The sequence below is a fragment of the Drosophila melanogaster genome, chromosome 3R (genome assembly GCF_000001215.4).
Source record: "Drosophila melanogaster chromosome 3R".
NCBI lineage: Eukaryota > Metazoa > Arthropoda > Insecta > Diptera > Drosophilidae > Drosophila > Drosophila melanogaster.
This window is the reverse complement of record NT_033777.3, coordinates 3,460,260-3,482,091: the sequence shown is the minus strand read 5'-3', so window position 1 is coordinate 3,482,091 and position 21,832 is coordinate 3,460,260. Positions and strand designations below refer to the sequence as shown.

General features: G+C 36.3%; 1 protein-coding gene across 1 annotated transcript in view; it reads left to right on the top strand.

The window, feature by feature from the left end:
- Parp1 (Poly-(ADP-ribose) polymerase 1) overlaps positions 1 to 20,741 on the top strand; it is a 125,704-nt gene extending 104,963 nt beyond the window's left edge. Inside the window, exons 5-6 of the mRNA NM_001110982.3 lie at positions 12,614 to 13,183; positions 19,399 to 20,741. Coding sequence (NP_001104452.1) covers positions 12,614 to 13,183; positions 19,399 to 20,689 — 1,861 coding nt within the window. The 3' untranslated portion in view covers positions 20,690 to 20,741. The remainder of the gene's footprint in view (positions 1 to 12,613; positions 13,184 to 19,398) is intronic.
- The last annotated feature ends 1,091 nt before the right edge of the window (positions 20,742 to 21,832 follow it).

Below are 21,832 nucleotides of genomic sequence, written 5' to 3'. Positions count from 1 at the left end.
GTAACGGCCATACATTGGTTTGGCACTATGCAGACACTTTTTTAGTGACGTCCAAAATTTCTCTCTTTCCGCTAGCTCCCGCTGAGAGCGTAAGAAATCTAAAAATAGAATTTGCTTGCTTGTGTGAGTAAAAACAAGAGACGAGAACGCGTATATATATGTTGTGCTAGAAGCCGATTTTCGGGCCGAAATCAATTCTGATCGAAGAAACGAATTTACATTGTACATATTAGGGTAGTTTTTGCCAATTTCGTAGGAATATGATGAAATAAAACAATTTTCAAAAATTAGCGCTCTGACTATTATAATTTTAAAGCCTTTTAAATTTGTTTGTTAAAATCGCCGCTCGAATTAGCTACCGTTTACACATTTATATTTATGTTTAATTCTAATTTGTCTCTCATCTGACAATTTTTTAAAAGCGAAATATTTTTTTTGAAACACTTCTAATGTTAATGTTACATCATATTAAGTCAAATGACTTAATAAATATACTAAATAATTAAATATGATAACTGTTTATTGCAAAAGTAATATCAAAGACAATAGAATTATTCTAGTGTCTTTGCTTTGGTCATATCTTGAGGCACGAAGTGCGGACACAAGCACTCAGCAATCATTGCCTTATTAATTTTTCAACCGCCGCAAGATGAATACTCTAATGACAAATATTCTTATATAAAGTCATTTTTGAAATTTATTTTTGTGATAATATGTACATAATTATATTTGTACATATGTACATTTTCAAATAATAATAACGTTAGGGCAATGCAAAACAAGAATTTTTCGCATGGTACCAATTGATCAAAAATAATATAGATTTAAAGTCAAAGAACTTCTAAGGTGAAGGGCATATTTTGTCAAATTTACAATGCATGAGCATACGTGTGCACACATACAGTTGTCTGCTATCACTTTATGCGTTGAAAAGAGCTGTTCGCTGTAGCGCTCTCCGCTTTCTCGCTCTCTAACAAAAATTCGAGAGAGCCTGGAGCCACCTCTAGAGCCACGGCGAAAAAATCGTGTGCCAAAAAATCGTATGGCGTTACGCATCTTGTTATTCTAGTGTCTTTGATCTAACTGTATTGTAATTTTTGTAGACATTCTCCTAGAAATTTTTCCAAAGGAAAAATTTTTTATTTGGTTAGAGGTTTGGCAATTTTTGCATAATTTCGGACAAATTTACGGTAATAGCCGGTGAGGCCTAGAAAACTTCGAAGCTCCCTAATGTTTTGTGGAATCGGATACTTCATAATTGTGGAAATTTTCTCAGGATCTGTTTTAATTACATTGTGAGAAACAATATAACCAAGAAATGCTGTCTCTAATTTAAAGAATTAGATTTTTCCAGAGAAATTTTCATATGTGCTTTTTGTAAAATATTAATTATTTGAATTAAATCAGTGTAATGTGGTTCAATTGTATTAGAAAAGATTATTATAACATCCATATAAACATGACAAGTTTTTCCGACTTGTTCTCCCAATATGTCATCCATTGCTCTTTGAAATATTCTAGGGGCGTTTGTTAACCCAAATGGCATACGTAAGAATTCGAATTTTCCGTTATTTATAGAGAAAGCGGTTTTTTCAATATCTGAATTTTTCATTAAAATTTGGTGGAATTCTGATTTCAGATGAATTGTTGAGAAATATTTTGACTTCCCTAAGTTAGATAATATTACAGACGGATCGTGCATAGGGTATTTGTTGGGTATTGTGCTTTCGTTTAATTTTTTATAGTCAATAACTAGTCGATGTTTTGGGAACCCATCTTCGTTTTGACCTTTTTTTGGTACTAAGACTGGTGAATTGTAAGGGCTTGGTCTTATAATTTATTCTTTTAGCATTCTATCGATTTCATTATTAACGAAATCTGAGACCGACATAGCATAAAGATATTGTTTGCTATAAATTTCCCTGTCATTGTCAGTATTTATTTCTCCTCGAATATCGGTACGAAAAGGAATTTGCATATTATTTTTAGAATGCTCCTTTTCAATTTTATTCATAACTTTATTTTCAAGATCTTTTATTTGATTTGAAATTATATTTAGGTTATGAATGTTTTCTTTGTCGGAAAACTCAACGACGGCGTGCTCAGGATTTGTGGATCCTAAACTATTTGATTTAAAAATGACGGAATTAACATCGTCGGCTTGTTCAGGATTTTTCGATCCCAAACTGATATATCTACGCTGGCGTGCTCAGGATTTTCAGATCCCGAACTATTAGTTTTATTAATGGCGGATAATTCAACGTCGGCGTTCTCAGGATTTTCAGATCCCGAACTATATAAACTGCCTTCAGCAATAACCGTTTCGGTTTTAAATACCTTTTGCTCATCAAAGTATTTTTTGATAATATATTCTTTCAATGGAAAAATATTTTTTTCCTCAGTTAAACCTAAATCGTTATTTTCCTCGTCAAAATATTCGAGTTTATCTTTATTTCCCGTATACTTCATGATTCCTTTCTCGATATCTAATTTAGCTGCAATCTTTCTTAACAGATTGAATCCAACTAATAGATCAGATTCTAAACCCTCAATTTCATAAAATAAATGTAAATAAAATAAATCGGACTGATTTACCTGACGTGCGCTTGTGTTCGGTTTTTGCGCTGGGTATTGTTTATTATTAAAATGGTGTCGGTTGTTATTATAATTCCACTGGCTGTTATTATTCCTAGGACGATTATAATTTTTATACGGACGATTTTGAACTCTTATGGAGCTGTCTACTTCCACAGGTTCTGGTGGTGGTTGAACTTTGGAATTATTATTAAAATTCCAATTGTTATTCGTTCCGAAGTTCTCGTTTCTAGAGTCAAATCTAAGGTTGTTTCCTTGATTTTTATTGTTATTTCTAAATCCATTATACCTATTTGCAAATTGAGCTCTAAAGTTGTTAGACTCTAGTTCCTGACACTTTGCCAAAGCATTTGGCACGTCTGGTGGGTTAAGAGAGAAGAGTGTTTCTAAGATTGGACCGTTTAATCCAGAAATAAAAATTCTAAGAGCATTGCTTCTAATTGTTTTATTTGTTTCCTTGGTTATAACGTTGTCCTTTTCATAAGTCATTATAGCTTTATTTATGAGTAAAGTCATTTTCTTGTTTACTTCGTTGTAAAATTCTGAAATGGTCATGCGTCCCTGTCTAAGGATGCTTAATTCTGATTCGAGTATATCGATTGGTCTTTTATCGCTATAAATAAAATCTAATCTTGAAAGACTTCCTTGAAAGTTTAAAACGGTACCATGGTTGGTTAGACCATCGTGTGCTGCTCCCATTATTTTATTACGTAGAATTGTTAAGGCGATAAAATATTGTTCACTTTCAATTTTATATAGACTCATTGCTGTTTCTGCCGCTTCTCTCCAGCCTACATATTGTGTTATTTCACCTGTGAACTTAGGTAAGGATTTAATGTAGTTTCGCATTTTATGGTTCGGTCAATTGTTTGGATCTTATAGTCTTCCACTTCATTTCTGTTAGCGGTTCCCTTCTATCCCTTCAATTTTTCTGGTCACTTCACTCAACTGTACATTTATTAATCTATTTATTAATTCTGTAGCATATTGGACTAATCTACCCTAAGAATACAATAAATGATTGGGTATAACATAGCGTCAATACATTGTGACACTTTGTCATAATAAATATAAATATACAAATATACAAAAAGACCACCAAAAACTACGTAAGCACTCCAGCGCCCCAGTAATACGATCTAACGCTTATACATAAGCCGATTGCGGAGCGTGGGAATGCTGAGCATGCACTTTGCAGCTCAAGTGGTCAATGCCTTCTGCATACATATGTATATGTATAAATGTAAGTAAGAATACATAGATATAAGCAATGTATGTGCGGGTTAGCTGAACCCAACTTCAGCACACTTTGATTATTCGAATAAACCGTTTCAAGCAGAGCAGAAGCTCTGAGCTCCAGAGCCAAGTCTATTTCATCAACTACCAAAAATACCGTACTACTTGTTGAACCTATCACATGGCGACCGTGACAGAACCATTGCAGGACGCACACGAAGTGTACCATTGTACTAATAATTAAAGTCGACTGATCTTAGTTCGACTATAAATTAAATAAATTAATAAATTCAAATAACATTATAAAACATAATAATTGATGGCGGAAGAGCCACAATTCTCAAACGCACTGCCCACGACACAAAGGGACTTGCCAACGTTGGAAGAAGCTCTGCAGCAAAATCCTGCAGATGGACCACGCCCACTCACAATAGCTGAGTACCGGGCAAGGCAGAAAAGGAAGGAACCAAAGAAGCACAAACGCTCCGGAAAAAGGGTAAAGCTACTTAAACAACGCCGACTGGTTAAGGAAATGACCCAGTTGGCCAGAGACGAGGCATCCCGACAACGCTACAAAGAGCGTCTTGAGGACATCGAAAGCAAGATTTCGCAAGGTGCGAAACAACGCAAACGGGCAGCATAAATAAATGCCAATGCCCCAATTTGCCTTAATTTTAATTTCTAAACCCAAGCCGATGCGGGAAACCGCTGCTTGAAAAACACTAATATCTGTTAGGCTTTTTACTAACAATGCGGTTGGACAATTTTTTTTTATATTGTAAACAAATATGTGAGCCAACCACATTTATTAACAACTAATATTTCCACGTCTCCGCTACTGAGTATATATATATTCAGCTGCAAAAATTTTTTTTAATGACAGAATATAACAATTCTTATCTTCATTAAACGTAAACATTTTTTTATTTTTGATTTTCTCGAAGAATAAATTAATATCATAATAATGAGAAAAAACTCATAAATAGAAAAAAAAAAAACGTTTCATTGAAAATAAACAGAAAAAAAATGGGATGGTTTAGCGATTCTAGTGAGGCAAAGGACAATACTGCCAACGTAGTTAATAACGTAAAAATTATAGATCACACAGACGATATAAATGCGTTGTGGATCTTATTGCTGATCATTACAATAGTACTACTTCTACAATTTCTGCTTACAATTTATGTTAAGCATAACAAGATCATCAAAAGACGTTATATAAATAGGGCAGATTTAAAAAAAAAATAATATGGATTAGAAGAAAGCTTAATAAAAACTTTTTTTTACGACAAGAATGGAATGGAGCGAAATAGCGATACGAATAGACGAATTTCGCTTCAGGTTCGATAAGTCTTATAAATGTATCAATAGAGACACAGTAATAAAATCCGAAACTTTGAAAAATCATATTGAGATATTAGTAGGAGAATATAATAATATAGTTACATTAGTAAATAAATATGCAAATAGGCTCACATCTGAACATAATAACAAATGTTTGAGGGTTATAAAATCCCTAAACACAAGATTAAATAACATCAGAAAAAGAAGGCATATTCTGATAGATGTACCAGAAAGTCTAAGTCAATTGGTTGAATTCAACACAGACCAGTTCAAAGAACTAGACGAATCTGTTCAATCAAGCGGCGCTGAGTCCGATAGTGACATTGAAACGCTAGAAGGAAGCGACCGAATTGAATTTAAATCTGAACCAATAAAAATTTCTGAGATGGCACAGACATTGATAGAATTTATCAGGCTAGCCACATCTCTGATACCAGAGTTTGATGGTAAACCAGAAAATCTACAAAGTTTTTTGGATGCTCTAGGTCTACTAGATAGCTTAAAGAGCACACATGAAACGACAGCAATAAGCCTAATAAAAACTAAACTTAAAGGCCATGTAAGAAACCTTATAAGTAATGAGCAGACGATTGCTGCAATCATTACCCAACTGTCAAGTGCAGTAAAAGGAGAATCGGTAGAAGTGATATCTGCCAAGCTTCTGAATCTACAACAGAGAAATAAAACGGCTAACCAATACACCCAAGAGGTGGAGAAACTGACAAAGGCCCTTGAAGGTGCCTATATCAGTGAAGGTCTCAGCCAGTCCTTAGCAAATAAATACAGCACTACAACAGCTGTAAAAGCAATGACACAGAATTGCTCCATTGATAAGGTAAAACTTATCATGCAAGCAGGCACATTCACAAAGATGAATGACGCCATCTCCAAATTTGTAAACAGTTGCACAGAGATAACAGGTCAAAGTAACACTGTACTCTATTATCGACGAGGTGCAAATAATTATAATAGAGGCGCCCGGGGTTATAATCGTGGAAGAAATAACTACCACAAAAATTACAACCGAGGCAGCAATAACAACAATAATAATAACTATAATAACCGTGGAGGTAGGCGAGGCCAAAACCAAGGGAGAGGCCGCGGAAACTACAACCATGGTAATAATAATAGCAGTGTGAGAATCGCGCAAAATACGTCGGAAAACTAACAGAACCCTTTAGGAAACAACCAATAAATGTAAAAGTTCATTCCATCAATTATAGTCTTAATATATTCGTAACCTTCTATAATCATTCAACTGAAAATAAACTAACATTTCTCATAGATACTGGTGCAGATATCTCACTTTTGAAAGTAAATTCTGATAACTTCATAATTCAAAATGAATGGCGATTAGTAATTGACTATCGTCAAATAAACAAAAAACTTCTTTCTAACAAATTTCCACTCCCTAGAATTGATGACATTTTAGATAAACTAGGTCGAGCTAAATACTTTTCATGCCTTGACTTGATGTCAGGTTTCCACCAAATAGAACTTGAGGAAAACTCTAGGATTATAACATCCTCTTCAACGAGCAATGGCTCATATCGCTTCACGCGATTACCATTTGGTCTTAAAATAGCACCAAATTCATTTCAGAGGATGATGACTATATCATTCTCGGGATTAGAACCCTCTCAGGCATTCCTTTACATGGATGACTTAATGGTGATAGGATGTTCCGAAAAACACATGATTAAAAACTTAACTGACGTTTTTAATGTATGTAGGAAATATAACCTAAAGTTGCATCCAGAAAAATGTTCATTTTTCATGCACGAAGTGACATTCCTAGGTCACAAATGCACAGACAAAGGAGTATTGCCAGATGACAAGAAATATGACGTCATCAAAAATTATCCTGTCCCTCATGATACGGACAGTGCAAGACGATTTGTAGCATTCTGCAACTATTATCGTCGATTTATAAGGAACTTCGCCGACTATTCACGGCACATAACTAGATAATGTAAAAAGAATGTCCCTTTTGAATGGTCAAGCGAATGCCAGAACGCATTCGAATACCTAAAAGAAAATCTTATGCACCCCACACTATTACAATATCCTGATTTTCGCAAAGAATTTTGCATTATAACGGATGCTAGTAAACAAGCTTGCGGAGCGGTTCTAACTCAGAACCGTAACGGGATTCAGCTCCCAATAGCTTATGCATCACGTTCATTTACAAAAGGAGAAAGCAATAAGAGTACAACGGAACAAGAACTAGCGGCAATTCATTGGGCAATTACCCATTTTAGACCATACATTTATGGCAAACATTTCACCATTAAAACGGACCACAGACCATTAACGTACCTATTTTCTATGACTAATCCCAGTTCTAAATTAACTCGCATGCGGCTAGAACTTGAAGAATACGACTTCACAGTAGAATACCTAAGGGGGAAAGATAATTTTGTAGCAGACGCACTCTCACGTATAAATATAAAGGAACTCAAAGACATGCAACATAAAGTCCTGAAAGTCACTACCAGGCAACAAAGTAGACAAGAAAACTGTACAGTAACAAATAAGGAACTATTGCCTAGGCAAAGTATCCAAAATGTATCTAAAAGTCATAACAAATGATGAAGTACGAAAAGTAGTGACCTTGCGAATAACTGAATCTATTTGTTTACTAAAACGAGGAAATAAAGTTATTGCAAGAATTGATGTTGACGATTTATATACCAATGGAATTTTTGATTTAGGTCAGTTCTTCCAAAGGCTTGAAATGCAAGCCGGTATACTAAAAATCAGCCAACTCAAATTGGCACCGAGTGAAAAAATCTTTGAAACCATTTAAATAGATAATTTCAAAAATATGGGCAATATAAAATTGAAATCATTAAGAGTAGCGCTACTCCAGCCGGTGACCATTATAAAAACTGAAAAAGAGATACAATCGATACTGTCTACATATCATGACGATCCAATTCAAGGAGGTCATACAGGCATTACAAGAACGCTAGCGAAAATAAAAAGACACTATTATTGGAAAAATATGACTCGTCATATAAAAGAGTACATACGTAGATGTCATAAATGCCAAATGTCAAAAACAACGACACATACAAAGACCCCAATGACTCACACAGAAACCCCAACAAATGCTTTTGATATAGTGATAGTGGACACAGTTGGTCCACTACCGAAATCAGAATATGGCAACGAATACATCGTCACACTAATATGTGATTTGACGAAGTATCTAGTAACCATACCTGTTGCGAATAAGAGCGCAAATACTGTCGCAAAAGCTATATTCGAAAATTTTATACTAAAGTACGGTCCAATGAAGATGTTCATTTCGGACATGGGTACCGAGTATAAAAACAATGTAATTCAAGATATGTGTAAATATATGAAAATTGAAAATCTTACATCCACTGCATATCACCACCAGACTTTAGGGACAATCGAACGAAGTCATAGAACATTCAATGAATACATTCGTTCATACATCTCTGCAGATAAAACTGATTGGGACGTTTGGATACAATACTTTACATATTGTTTCAACACAACACCATCAGTCATGCATAATTACTGTCCATATGAACTAGTGTTTGGAAGATTACCAAGGCAGTTCGCAAATTTTAATAAAACAGATAGAATAGAACCACTGTATAATATAGAAGATTACTCAAAGGAAATAAAATTTAGATTAGAAATAGCATATAAAAGAGCTAGACTTTTGTTAGAAAAAGCTAAGTCTTATAGAAAACAACCTTATGATAAGAAAACTTCAGATTTTCAATTAAAAATAGGAGATAAAGTTATACTAAGGAACGAATCGGGTCATAAGTTAGATCCAGTATATATAGGCCCTTATACTGTAGAAACCATAGAAGACAGAGATAACATAGTAATTAGAGATACAAAACAAAAGAAGCAAAAAGTACATAAGGATAGACTAAAAATATATAATCAATGAAACGTTTCATTTCACTTAAGAAAAGGTCTGATCAACCTCAAAACAAAAAAAAAACCACAAAAAAAATTTAATTATTTTTCCTTCTAAGAAAGTTAAACATAAATCCAAAAACATCGTAATTCAACATACATTTTTTGTATTATTCTGTCATTATACAAAAATGCTTTGAGACAAAACATTGCTAATAATTAATAAGAAAAATCAATTTCAAAAAAATTTTTTCCTTTCTAAACACAATATTAATATTGAGAACTCAATGACTACATATATTACGTCATTTCTTTAAAAAGGGAGGTGTAGCATATTGGACTAATCTACCCTAAGAATACAATAAATGATTGGGTATAACATAGCGTCAATACATTGTGACACTTTGTCATAATAAATATAAATATACAAATATACAAAAAGACCACCAAAAACTACGTAAGCACTCCAGCGCCCCAGTAATACGATCTAACGCTTATACATAAGCCGATCGCGGAGCGTGGGAATGCTGAGCATGCACTTTGCAGCTCAAGTGGTCAATGCCTTCTGCATACATATGTATATGTATAAATGTAAGTAAAAATACATAGATATAAGCGATATAAGCGAAGCAGAAGCTCTGAGCTCCAGAGCCAAGTCTATTTCATCAACTACCAAAAATACCGTACTACTTGTTGAACCTATCACAATTCCATTGTCAGATTACTGGCGCTGGATATCTCGCCCGCAGAAAGGGTTGGTACTGAACCTCCGGTTGCCATTGTTAATTTTAAATTTTCAAAACTATTTATCAGACCTTCCAGATTGTTTTAAAATTTATATTGTAATGTTTAATTTTAAAGCTTGTAGTACTCTCGGTATCTTGATCTTAATTTTTAGATTCTATTTAAAGACTTAGTGTTATTGTTTATCTGCTCACGATACTTTCCGTGGGAGTTCTTCCTTCAATGTAGTTGTTCTGATTATCTTCTGTTGGGGTCTTCCTTCAATTGGTTTGTCTTAATTATTTTGGAGTCTTCCTTCAATTGGGTCGTCTTGATTATTATTTATTGGGGTCTTCCTTCAATTTTATATCCAGCTGTGGCGGGGGGGTTGCCTTCAGCTCTTCCTTCGTTCTTGGTGTTGATTTTGTTACGTTTTTTTTTTTTTTTTTGTTTTAATTGGGTTTGTAGTTGAGTTCTGATTTTTATTATTGTGTTCTCGTAATTAGTGTTAAGTATGCAGTTCACCTTTTATATTAAATTCTTAATTGGATTATTGCATTTATTGATTTCCAATTAAGTTTATTCACGATCACTGTCACAGTAGTTAGGTGTCGTTGGATTGTTGTGGATGTTTTAATTTTTCCACTAAAAATATGGGTTGTTGGCGGCGAGAGTTCCGTTTTGTATTTAACTTATTTTCGTTAATATTTATTTAGAACTTTTAAGTACACCGCCCCACGTTGGGCGCCAATTAACTTTTTGCGGTATAAATTATTTAAAAAAATAATTTTTTATTTTTTAATATTTTTATTGGTGTTAAACTTCTCAACTTATCACTTTAATACAAGACACTTATTCTTATCTATCGATACATTTGTAAACCGTTCTTTTTATCCTCCCGAATCAGACTGATCTTCAAATTCAGAGTCCTAATCCAATCAACCTCGGCCAGAAGCTTTTCTTTGAAACTTTCTGAACTTTCGATAAAAGCTTTATGCTGAAATTATTCCACTGCATAGTGAAATTGAATTATGCTGATCGATGCAGTTTTTGATTGAAGCGCAATAAGTTGGTCGTGGTTTGGTCTCCAAGCGGAAGCTGTGTTTACGTTAAGTTTGGGTTGTTTATTTTAGCGGGTAGCTAAGCGCTGGCAAAGGCAATGACAAAAACAAAGACAAAGGAAATGCCGACGAGATTGAGAATTTAAATTTGTTTATAAACTGTGGAAGGGTTCTATGTTTATGGGTTGGATAACTTGCATACATATGGAAAAAAGAAATCTTATGTACTACGTGGCTGTGTGCCTGCCGCCTAGTGGCTGGGTTTGGTTACTAAGTGGATGCGCAATATCTAGAAAGTTTCTTTGTCTTTTGTATAAGTTAATTATGAGGAAGGCAATATTACGTTACTATATATACTTTGCATGGTCGGAAACGCTTCTTTCTGTTACATACTTTTCAACGAATCCAGTAAACCTCTTTACTCTACGAGTAACGGGTATAAATATCAAAACATTTTTCAAAAGTGTGAGCGTGGCAGTTTTTGGCGGATTTGTGTCGTGACGCCAAGGGTGAATAAACCCTGCGTCTATGTTTCTAGAATCTGTATTCTTAATCTTAACCTTCTAGCTTTTCTAGTTTCTGAGATAGACAGATCGATTATTGATCCTGATAAAGAATATACAGGATGCGGCAGCATAACTTTCTTTTTTTAAAGCGCACCATACAGTTTCTTGATATCATAGCGGAGCGCTAGGTGTCGCGATCAAGAGGGGCTACTGAAAAGTTTTGCCCCGACACGGTTCTGTCGCCATCATGCGTTGTATGGAGGGAGGGTGAGGAGGGTTCCTTTGCCGTTGAGGCCTACTTTTGAAGAGGATGTTCGTTTATTACACACAGCCTGCATTTTGGAATCGCATTAATTTAGCCCTGTTGGCTCCCGTCCCAGACCGCAAATCATTTGTTACATAGGTCACTGCATTCAGGCAAACTGCAAGTGCGACAAAACGAAGAACTGGACTCCCTCGACCCGTTAGATCACCTGAGAACATTGACGCAGTGGGAGCGTCAATATTGCGATCTCCACGGTGTTCTGCGCGCAAACACGCAGCTTCCCTTTGACTATCCGATCGTTCTGTCATAAACACGTGTGAGATTCTTCTTGATGTCATTCCCGAGGGTGCTATTGTTTTTTTTTTTGTAGTGATGAAGACCATTTTCTATGGGGTTTTTTGAAATCTCGTGTTCATGTGAACCGTCCAAGAACCCTGCAAGATTTGAAAATCAACATCCAAGAAGAAATGGCCAACATAACACCTGCTATGCTAACAAGAGTCAGGACAAAATTCAGAAATCGGTTTACGCAATGTATGGAGAATGGGGGACGTCACCTATCAGATTTAATCTTCAAAAAAATATATATTAAACCTTTAGACATGTAACTACATTATAAAAATAAATAAATATTTTCCGATGACTACAATAGTTTTCATTGAGTTCCGAAAAAAAAGGAAATTATGCTGCCACACCCGCACATTATATGGTCGGCAACTCCTGCCTGTTTGTTACATACTTATCAACGAATCTAGTATACCCTTTTACTCTAACATGAATAAAAATGCTGCGGTATTGGAACTCTTTAGTTTTTCGGAACGCCTACAAGGGGAAAAGGGCCTTTGGGCTTTGTTACATAAAAACTTAAGACAAAACATTCGTTTTTGTATCGCCCACGGTCATTATTAAGTGCACTCCATTATTTAAAGTCTTGTTTTTTATTTAATAGTTATTTTTCTACCTTTTTATTTCAGGCCAACAATACCTCGTATAAGTCCGCCATTATACAATTTAAAGTTTTCAATTATAGGCTTAAAGAACCAGCATAAAGAGCTAAGAAAGCGAATAGAAAATTTGGGCGGTAAATTTGAAGTTAAAATATCGGAAAACACGATAGCAATAATATCAACAGAATTAGAAATACAAAAAAAATCCACCCGTATGAAGTTTGCAGAAGAGCTCGGAATTCATATTGTGCCCATTGAATTTTTAGATTTTGTTGAAGCCGATACAGAAGGAGCTATTAAATATATAAATAGCACATGTATTTGTAGTTGGGGAACAGATCCAAAATCCAGAATTCCAAAGGAAACAACAAAAAGTTTAAATTCGAACAGTATATATACAAAATCCATGCCAGTATCACGGACATTTAAAGTAAAAGATGGCCTAGCTGTTGATCCGGACAGTGGGCTCGAGGACATCGCCCATGTTTACGTGGACAGTAACAATAAATACAGTGTTGTTCTTGGCTTAACTGACATTCAGAGAAATAAGAACTCCTACTACAAAGTTCAGCTTTTAAAAGCGGATAAAAAGGAGAAGTAAGTATTTTAACTCGTACACTTTTTCAAAAACACTAGTGTAAATTGTGCGTTTGTCCACAAAGAAGTTGAGATTTCAGAGGGTTTTATTTTCCACATTTAAAAAGTAATACATTTTGTAAATACAAATGAAACAATTTAAGATCTGTATAGTATTTCCTTGAAAACATTCAGTAAAAGTGAGGAGGTACCAGTTCGACGGTTTATGCATAACCAACACGTTTTTGGCATATCAATAAAAATTGGTCACACAAATAATAAAATTAAAAAGAATCAGAATTTTTTGAATTGTGGTACCTTTTTTAAAGGAGTTTGTGCTTAAAGTGGAAGCGGCAGCATTAATATTTGACAGCGGTGGCAGAACTTTCTGCCCAGGTATTTATACAATATGCAGACAGGACCATCATTCCAGGAGAGGTCAAGATCATAAATTATTTTAATGATTTGTCCGCTATCCAGACCGAAATTAGCTGTCCGGTAGAGATCAGTTTTTAGTAGTTTTGCAAGGTTCAATTATCAAACGCCTCTTAACGATGTTAAAATTAGTGGCGCACCATTAAGAAACAAAGGTATTATCAACTTTTGTGACGAAAAAATAATTTATACTCAGAAAATGAAACATCTTAAATTTACTTATTTCATTACAACATTTATCTTTAATCAAAGTCGATAGACTCGATTTCAAAAAATCAGACAAACCGCGAATAAAAATATATTTTGGGATGGTTTTTTTATTTGCTGTAAAACAAGTTTGTCTGAAAAGCATAGACAGCAATTGGATATGCGTTTTCAGGTTTTTTATGTTTTCGCATAGATAGAGAACATACAAAACAAGAGATATTGCTATAGTCGAGCTCCCCGACTATCGAATACCCGTTACTCAGCTAGTGGTAATGCGAACGCAAAATGTATAATTTTTCTGGGATATCGATAGATATTGGGGAATAAAATGAACAAAATTGTTCCAAACTGTGGGTGTGAAATGTTTGGCGGCTTTATATCAAGAGTGGGCGTGGCAAAAAGTTGTTTGTCGAATAGATAGAAATTTAAACGACTAATAAAATTAGAAAAAATCTCAGGAACTATGAGAGCTAGAAAGTTGAGATTCTGCATACAGATTCTAGAGACAAAGACGCAGTACAAGTTTGTTGATCCATGTTGCCACGCCGACTATAACGCCCTAAATCCGCCGAACCGGTCACGCCCTCACTTTTGAACAATTTTTAATTTTTGCTCATTTTATTCCACAATATCTATCTATATCCGAGAAAAATGATGAATTTTCGCGTTCGCTTTCACACTAGCTGAGTAACGGGTATCTGATAGTAGGGAAACTCGACTATAGCATTCTCTCTTGTTTCCTTTGTCGAACATCTCGGCGAGAAAGTGGTCCAGCAACAAAGCCAACAGGATTGACCTGCCAAAGAACAGGATCTAACAATATTACCAAGTCGGCAGACCAGATCGCAGGGCCATAAAGAGGCGCAGTGGATTCACCGGGCATACGTGCGCCTTTGTAGGCAGCTTTCTTCGGTAAAATACACGCGTAGTGGATTCCACGCTGTCATGCGAAATGATCAGATCCTTCCCCACGAGATACGTATCCACCGGTGGCAATTTAGTTGGGCGGCATCTGGTGCATATAGATCTCTTTGGCGATGTGGTTGTTGATGCGGGGGAGCCTGCTGCTGCAAGCACTGTTGCTGCATTGCCTGTCCCGGGATCGGCGGAAGCTTTTTGAACATCATGCTGTTAAATGGCCCTTGGCCCATTTGTTGATTCCCACCCTGTGAAGGTTGCATGGCGTAAGGTGGTTAAATAATTCCTCTGGGCCCTTCTTGTGGCAATCCTGAAGATGGAACGCTACCGTAAGCTCTTCCTTGTTGTTGCGATTGCTCCTGCTTCTGGGTCGTCTTGCCGGGCATCCTGTTCTTCTGGCGTGGTCCTCAGAAGCATGTTCCGTGGTCTTGTGATATTTCATCCAGTCCACAGCTTTCTGGTCCGCCACTGGCACCCTTTCCCTGTACCTGGCTACCCTGAAGCATTTGGTATTGCGGCACTGTGCTGGTGGGTAAGCCCATGTTAACCAAGTTAGCATAGCCTCCAACGGCTATGCTTAAGAGGGTAGCTTAAGAGGGTGCCCTATTCTTTAGTGAACGCTGTTGGTGGCCACGATAGTTGAGTGGGAGTGCATTTGTGAGTCGCGCTTTCAGACCACACGCGAATCCAGGATGTAAGCGTTACGAGAATGACATCAAACTTCTCAGCCAAGTTACTTTCGATTTCCTCAAAATCAAGTGCTTCGAGCTCGTTGACAATTTTTCTAAATGTTTGTTGAAGCCCATCGATCAGCTCAAAATTCACTTGAATAACGAACTCAATAAACGAAATTAACTCAGAGCTTTACAAAGAATCCGCTCGATTATAAATTACAGCCGCTTTGCGCTTCAAAAATACCACCTTGTATTATCTGCGGTAACGTTTCCAGAATTGTCAGCTTCCCATAGCAAGAGTATCAACAACGAAACGGCAGAAATAGCGACTCGAGTTTCTGTTAAAGCGGGAACATGAGCGCAAAGAATAATTAGCGGCAGTTATTGGCTGCGCACATTTGAACTGTTTGTGTATATGCAATTCTGCGTAACCAACGGAGTTACTTTCAATCTTAATATAATTGAAATAATTAAATAAAAAGATGATAATATATACCTGTTTAATGCTGTTGAACAAAAATAATGAAGGAAAGGAAAATATAATGGAAAATGAAACGAAATGGAAAATAAAAAAGCACACTTAAATAAAAATTTAATATTTATGAATATTATTAGTAATGTTACTTGCAAAATACAAACCTGAAAGCCGTCGATAAATTTCTAAGAATACACTTACGATCTTGACGATTCAAAATTGAAAGAGCAATCAAGTAGAAACTCAATAGTTCGTAGTTCGTAGATGTGCATTTTCTTCTCGAGCTCTGTTGTTAACCGGCTGAAGTATGCGATTGGTAACAGCTTGTCGTTATCTCGCTACAGCAAGACACTAGAGAGGCCGATCGAACTAGCGACTGTATGAAGTTCAACCCCGCGTCCGCGAATAGCTAGGGACAAATTTTCAAAAATAGCCGTTAAGGTCTAGAAATTTGCGGACTTCGGAGATGTTCTCTGGTTTCGGAAATTCGACTATGGCATTTGTTTAAGACCACTGGTGTGTAACTTGTGTAACTTGTAACTTGGACCTGCTGCGACGAATTTAAACTTCAATCTTTCGAATGCTGGCAGCAAATTTTTTGGTCCCTTGAGGGAAAAAATATTTTACCTTACTGCAGAAGCGGTCACAGTGCCAAGCCTGGTCTAGTTGTTGATAACATTGTCCTTCTTAAGGATGAAAACCCATCCAGTTGACTAAGGACAACGCTAAATCAAAAATTATCGGAGAAACAGTATTCACTTTTTTTTTTTGCTTCAGCAACCAAATTTTTTTCCCCCGGTTTATAGACTACCTTCGCACCAGTTTCCTCGATGCGTCCCTTCCACCTCTTAATTTTCGCATTAGGGTTCATTTGTGGCGTAGTTCATTTCCCTATTCTTTTACGTCCTGGAGATCATTATAATATAACGGTTCTCTTGGGAAAGCAATGAAAAATTTCGCTTTCAAATTAAAGATCGAGACGAAGCATTTTTTGTCACAGTGGTGGCACCATGAATTGATTAAATTTCGAAAGGTAACATCACCGGGCGGATACCCTTTAGCTATATGCGAGGTCGGATGAAATTTTTTGACGCGCCGTTGTCTAAAAGGAAATTTAGTGGTATCCCTGCTACTCTTTGTCTGATGATGGGATTTTCCACTAAAAAATTTACGTAGTCAGAATCATACTCGGCATGGCATCGTCGCATATTTTAGATTCCGCTTTGGAGGCGGCATATGCCCCTGTCTTTTCTTCCGCATTTTGCGTAATGATTTTCTGTTGTTTCCTCACGGCGCTTGTGCGCTCGGAGGTGGTTTGTCTTCTGTTCCGGTAGGCAGCTGCCTGGGACGGCTGCAGCAACTTAGAAAATGAAGGATCGACCTCCATAGGCTCTGGTGTGCCGCTGTTTTTGTAATTTTTCGTATTGTGCGGGTCGCCGTAAGCCTGAGCCCTATGCGGAAATACGGATTTTTGGCATTATTTGGACATGGGGTCGTACTTGTCAACTTGACGACCCTGTGTTTTTGCAGTAGGTTTGCAATCTTTGTCTCTCTGACTTTTTGCAAAACTGGCTGCATAAACGTACCATTTCTTACGTTAAAGCCACGCCCGACTGCATTTCTTTCGGCTTTGCCGCGAAAAGCACGTCAGTGAGGTTGCATCCATCTTGGAATTTTTCGCACAATGTTTTTTCCGTCGACGGCTCGTGAGACAAATGACTCTTGTTTGTGAGTAAGTTGGGTTTGTTTTGAATTCATCATAATACTCATTTCCCTGTCTTAAAATGTTAATGTCTTGTTCAATGACATGCATTGGTCGCTTGTCACTGTGAGCGAAATCGAGCCAATTTATAATAGCATCGAAATTCAGTACGGTGCCAAACGAGAATAAAACTTTATCACCGCTTCGTAAAAGCGAGAGGTGCCGTTGAAATGTTTAAATATGCGATATGCTGCCAAGAAAAGTATGATTCCTGTTAACGGCGTCTTTAGTCACGCTACATGGAAAATTATTATTTATATCTATGGGTTCGTAGGCTCTAATTATGGGGGCCACGGCTGAGGTGGGCGCGACATGTGTTGCTGCTAACTGGCTGACCAGTTCCTGAATTGTCTGAGGCATTTAATTTTGTGCGAGTTGGTTATTGGCGGCCTCTTCCGCTAAGTTGTTGTTCACAATTACCTGTATTACAGCTCTGAGCTGTTCTGGGTCTATCGCCATTACGGGGGATTCGCGGTTACACGTTTTAGAGGATAATCTGGATTTTCGCTATCGGTGAAGTACGGTTTATTATTCCTGTACTGTGAGAGTCTGGTTCAATTCGCTTAGGTATACAAAAGCTGTCTGTGTGGGTAGCAGTTGACCAAAGACAAACAAACAATAAATGAATACAAAGGCTGCAGCGTCGAATGTCGCACTTAAATCAAATGGAAACATAAAACAACAATAATAACTGAAAAGCGAACGTGTGCGCTGTTATAAAAAATAATTATTAAATTTTACTTTTATTCCCATTGATATGAGACCGTGTTTTAGTAATTTGCTGGATTAATAATTTATTTTTGTTTTAAATAATTTCTGTTGAGAAGAATATTTTTGATGTAACATTTGCGTTGATTGTCTGTTTGTTGTTGTTTTTAACACTAGTTGAGCGCCAATTCATTAAAGGTGTTTCGCACCGTCTTGTGATGTTGTCATCCGTCAGACTTCTCTCCAGAGGTGAAGGGCTTCCTTCGCCGGCTGCTCCGGGGAGCAGGAAAAGATTATTTTTTATGTTGAGGAACTTTCCTCTTTTGACTACCAGCCCTGTGGTCTGGAAAAGTAAATGATAAAAATATGTTTTTACAGCGTTTAGTCGAAGTAGAAATTCACGAGCTGCCGCTCATTATTCTGATAAGTATAAATTCAATTGAAACTTCAAGTGATTCTTAAAGCTAACAAAAACTCGCGCGGCCACGCAAATATATGATATGTTTGCCGGCTGCGCACGGGTTTCCGGCACAATGCTGGGTCAGCACATCGATTTTATGTTTTATGCACTGAGCCAACCTTTCTAGTTCGTTGGCTTGTTTATATATAGTAACGTATATATGTATGTATAACGTATGTATATATAGTAACGTATTCACATAATCATGATCAGGCCAGCCAAGTGGATCAGGAACTACAGAAGCTAGAGGGTTGTTATTGAGTATACAGTTTCCAGAGACATAGAGGCAGCGCAAGTCAGCCCACTCTAACGTCCATAAACCGCGCAAAACTACCACGTCCACAATTTTGCAAAATGTTTTGATATTTTTTCTTATTTTTATTACTCCTGTAAATTTCTAACGATTTAACAAAAAACTTTTAGACTTCAATTTTTAAATTTTATCGTATTTAATTTACCAATTTCTATCGATACCCAGGAACATGATGAAATTCGTATTTTCGCTAGTCGGGATAGTCGACTTGCATTCATTATAGTTTTCACTAATAAATAATCGTGTTTAGTTTTTACAATAATTTTGCGCTTGCTTTTTTTCAGATATTGGATTTTTCGTTCATGGGGTCGAATTGGAACAAATATTGGAAACTCAAAACTTGAAGAGTTCGACACGAGCGAGTCTGCAAAAAGAAATTTTAAAGAAATATATGCAGATAAAACTGGAAATGAATACGAGCAACGAGATAACTTTGTTAAAAGAACAGGTCGAATGTACCCAATCGAAATTCAATATGATGATGACCAAAAGTTGGTAAAACACGAAAGCCATTTCTTTACTTCCAAATTAGAGATTTCTGTGCAAAATTTAATAAAGCTGATTTTTGATATTGACTCAATGAATAAAACATTGATGGAATTCCATATCGACATGGATAAAATGCCGCTGGGCAAGCTCAGTGCTCATCAAATCCAATCTGCTTACAGAGTAGTGAAGGAAATTTATAATGTACTAGAATGTGGTTCCAATACTGCAAAACTTATTGATGCAACAAATAGGTTTTATACGTTAATTCCTCATAATTTTGGAGTTCAATTACCAACATTAATTGAAACACATCAACAAATTGAAGATTTGCGACAAATGCTTGATTCATTAGCTGAGATAGAGGTTGCGTACAGTATAATCAAAAGCGAAGATGTATCTGATGCTTGTAATCCTTTAGATAATCATTACGCACAGATTAAAACTCAGTTGGTGGCATTAGACAAAAATAGTGAAGAATTTTCGATTCTTAGCCAGTACGTAAAAAACACTCATGCATCTACCCACAAATCTTATGATTTAAAAATTGTTGATGTATTTAAAGTATCTCGCCAAGGAGAAGCAAGGCGCTTTAAACCATTTAAGAAGCTACATAACAGAAAATTATTATGGCACGGATCACGTTTAACTAATTTTGTTGGTATATTATCGCATGGTTTAAGAATTGCTCCCCCAGAAGCGCCACCAACAGGTTATATGTTCGGAAAAGGCATTTATTTTGCGGATATGGTTTCAAAATCCGCAAATTATTGTTGCACAAGTCAACAAAACTCTACTGGATTAATGCTTCTATCTGAAGTTGCTTTGGGCGATATGATGGAATGCACTTCAGCGAAATACATTAATAAACTATCAAATAATAAACATAGTTGTTTCGGTCGTGGTCGCACCATGCCAGATCCTACTAAGAGCTATATAAGAAGTGATGGGGTTGAAATTCCTTACGGAGAAACCATTACTGACGAACATTTAAAGTCATCGTTATTATATAACGAGTATATAGTATATGATGTTGCGCAGGTCAATATTCAATATTTGTTTCGTATGGAATTCAAGTATTCTTATTAAATGCCTTAAATTATATTGAGTGATATTGATATTAATAAATTGGAATTATTTTAAAAAATTACAAACTTTATGTTGAATTTTCAGAGATGAAGGAAGTGATTTCCGGCAAGCACAAGTATTGACTTTTGAATACTGTAATCTACAGATTCCTATATCAAATATTATTCTCTGTCATGTGTGTGTGTAATTCAACAGAATGTGTTAACAACGCAAAACATTTTGTTGAGCACAGTCCATCAATCCGATCGTTATTAGTGTCTTAAATTAAATGCGGCTTGTATGCTTTAGATAAGAATCGTATTTTAGTGGCAAGTCCTCAAGTCTAGATGGTCTACACAGCGGGCTTAAATGACGGTCACATAAATTCTGAAGTGTGTATAGTAGAGAACCAAAACATTTTCTAAAAGACTGTGGTCTAAATATTGTTATTTAATCCGGATGGGGAATTCAGTCAATTTTAGAAATCAGCATCACAAAATGGCTCTGGTGGTCATATAGTGTTGGCACTTAGCGCACAAGATATAAGATAACTAATAGGCAGTTTGTTTTGCCATGCGGAATAACAATATTTTCTAAAATATTTATTTTCAAAACTTCACAATTGTTTTAGTAAAGATGGATTATTCAGCTGACTTAACCAAAACTATCTCATCAAAAAAAGCACTCTCAATAATGCCACGCCCCACTATAACGCCCTAAAACCGCCCAAAGCTGCCACGCCAACATTTATGTAAAGCTTGTCGGTATTATTTATAATATTATTATTTTGCCTAGCCCGCTCTAACGTCGGAAAGCCGCCGAACCGGTCGGCGGCCCGCCCACATTTTGAGAAACTTCAATATTTTTTCATAGTTTTATTAGTCTGGTACATTTTTATCGAATTGCAAAAAACTTTTTGCCACGGCCACTCCAACGCCCTAAAATAAGGGCATCAGCAGTGTTCGATCAAAACCTAGTTGATATGAACACATAATGGCAGATCTACCGAAGGAGCGATCCCCCAACATCCATGCCACCGCATCCGCTCCAATTCCTCTTTCAGCTTAATCAGTGTATTAGCCTAAGCAGAACGATATCAAGCTATAATATTAAAAATAAGGAATTAATAAAACTTCACTGATCATTTTGAACTGAAGGCGAAGG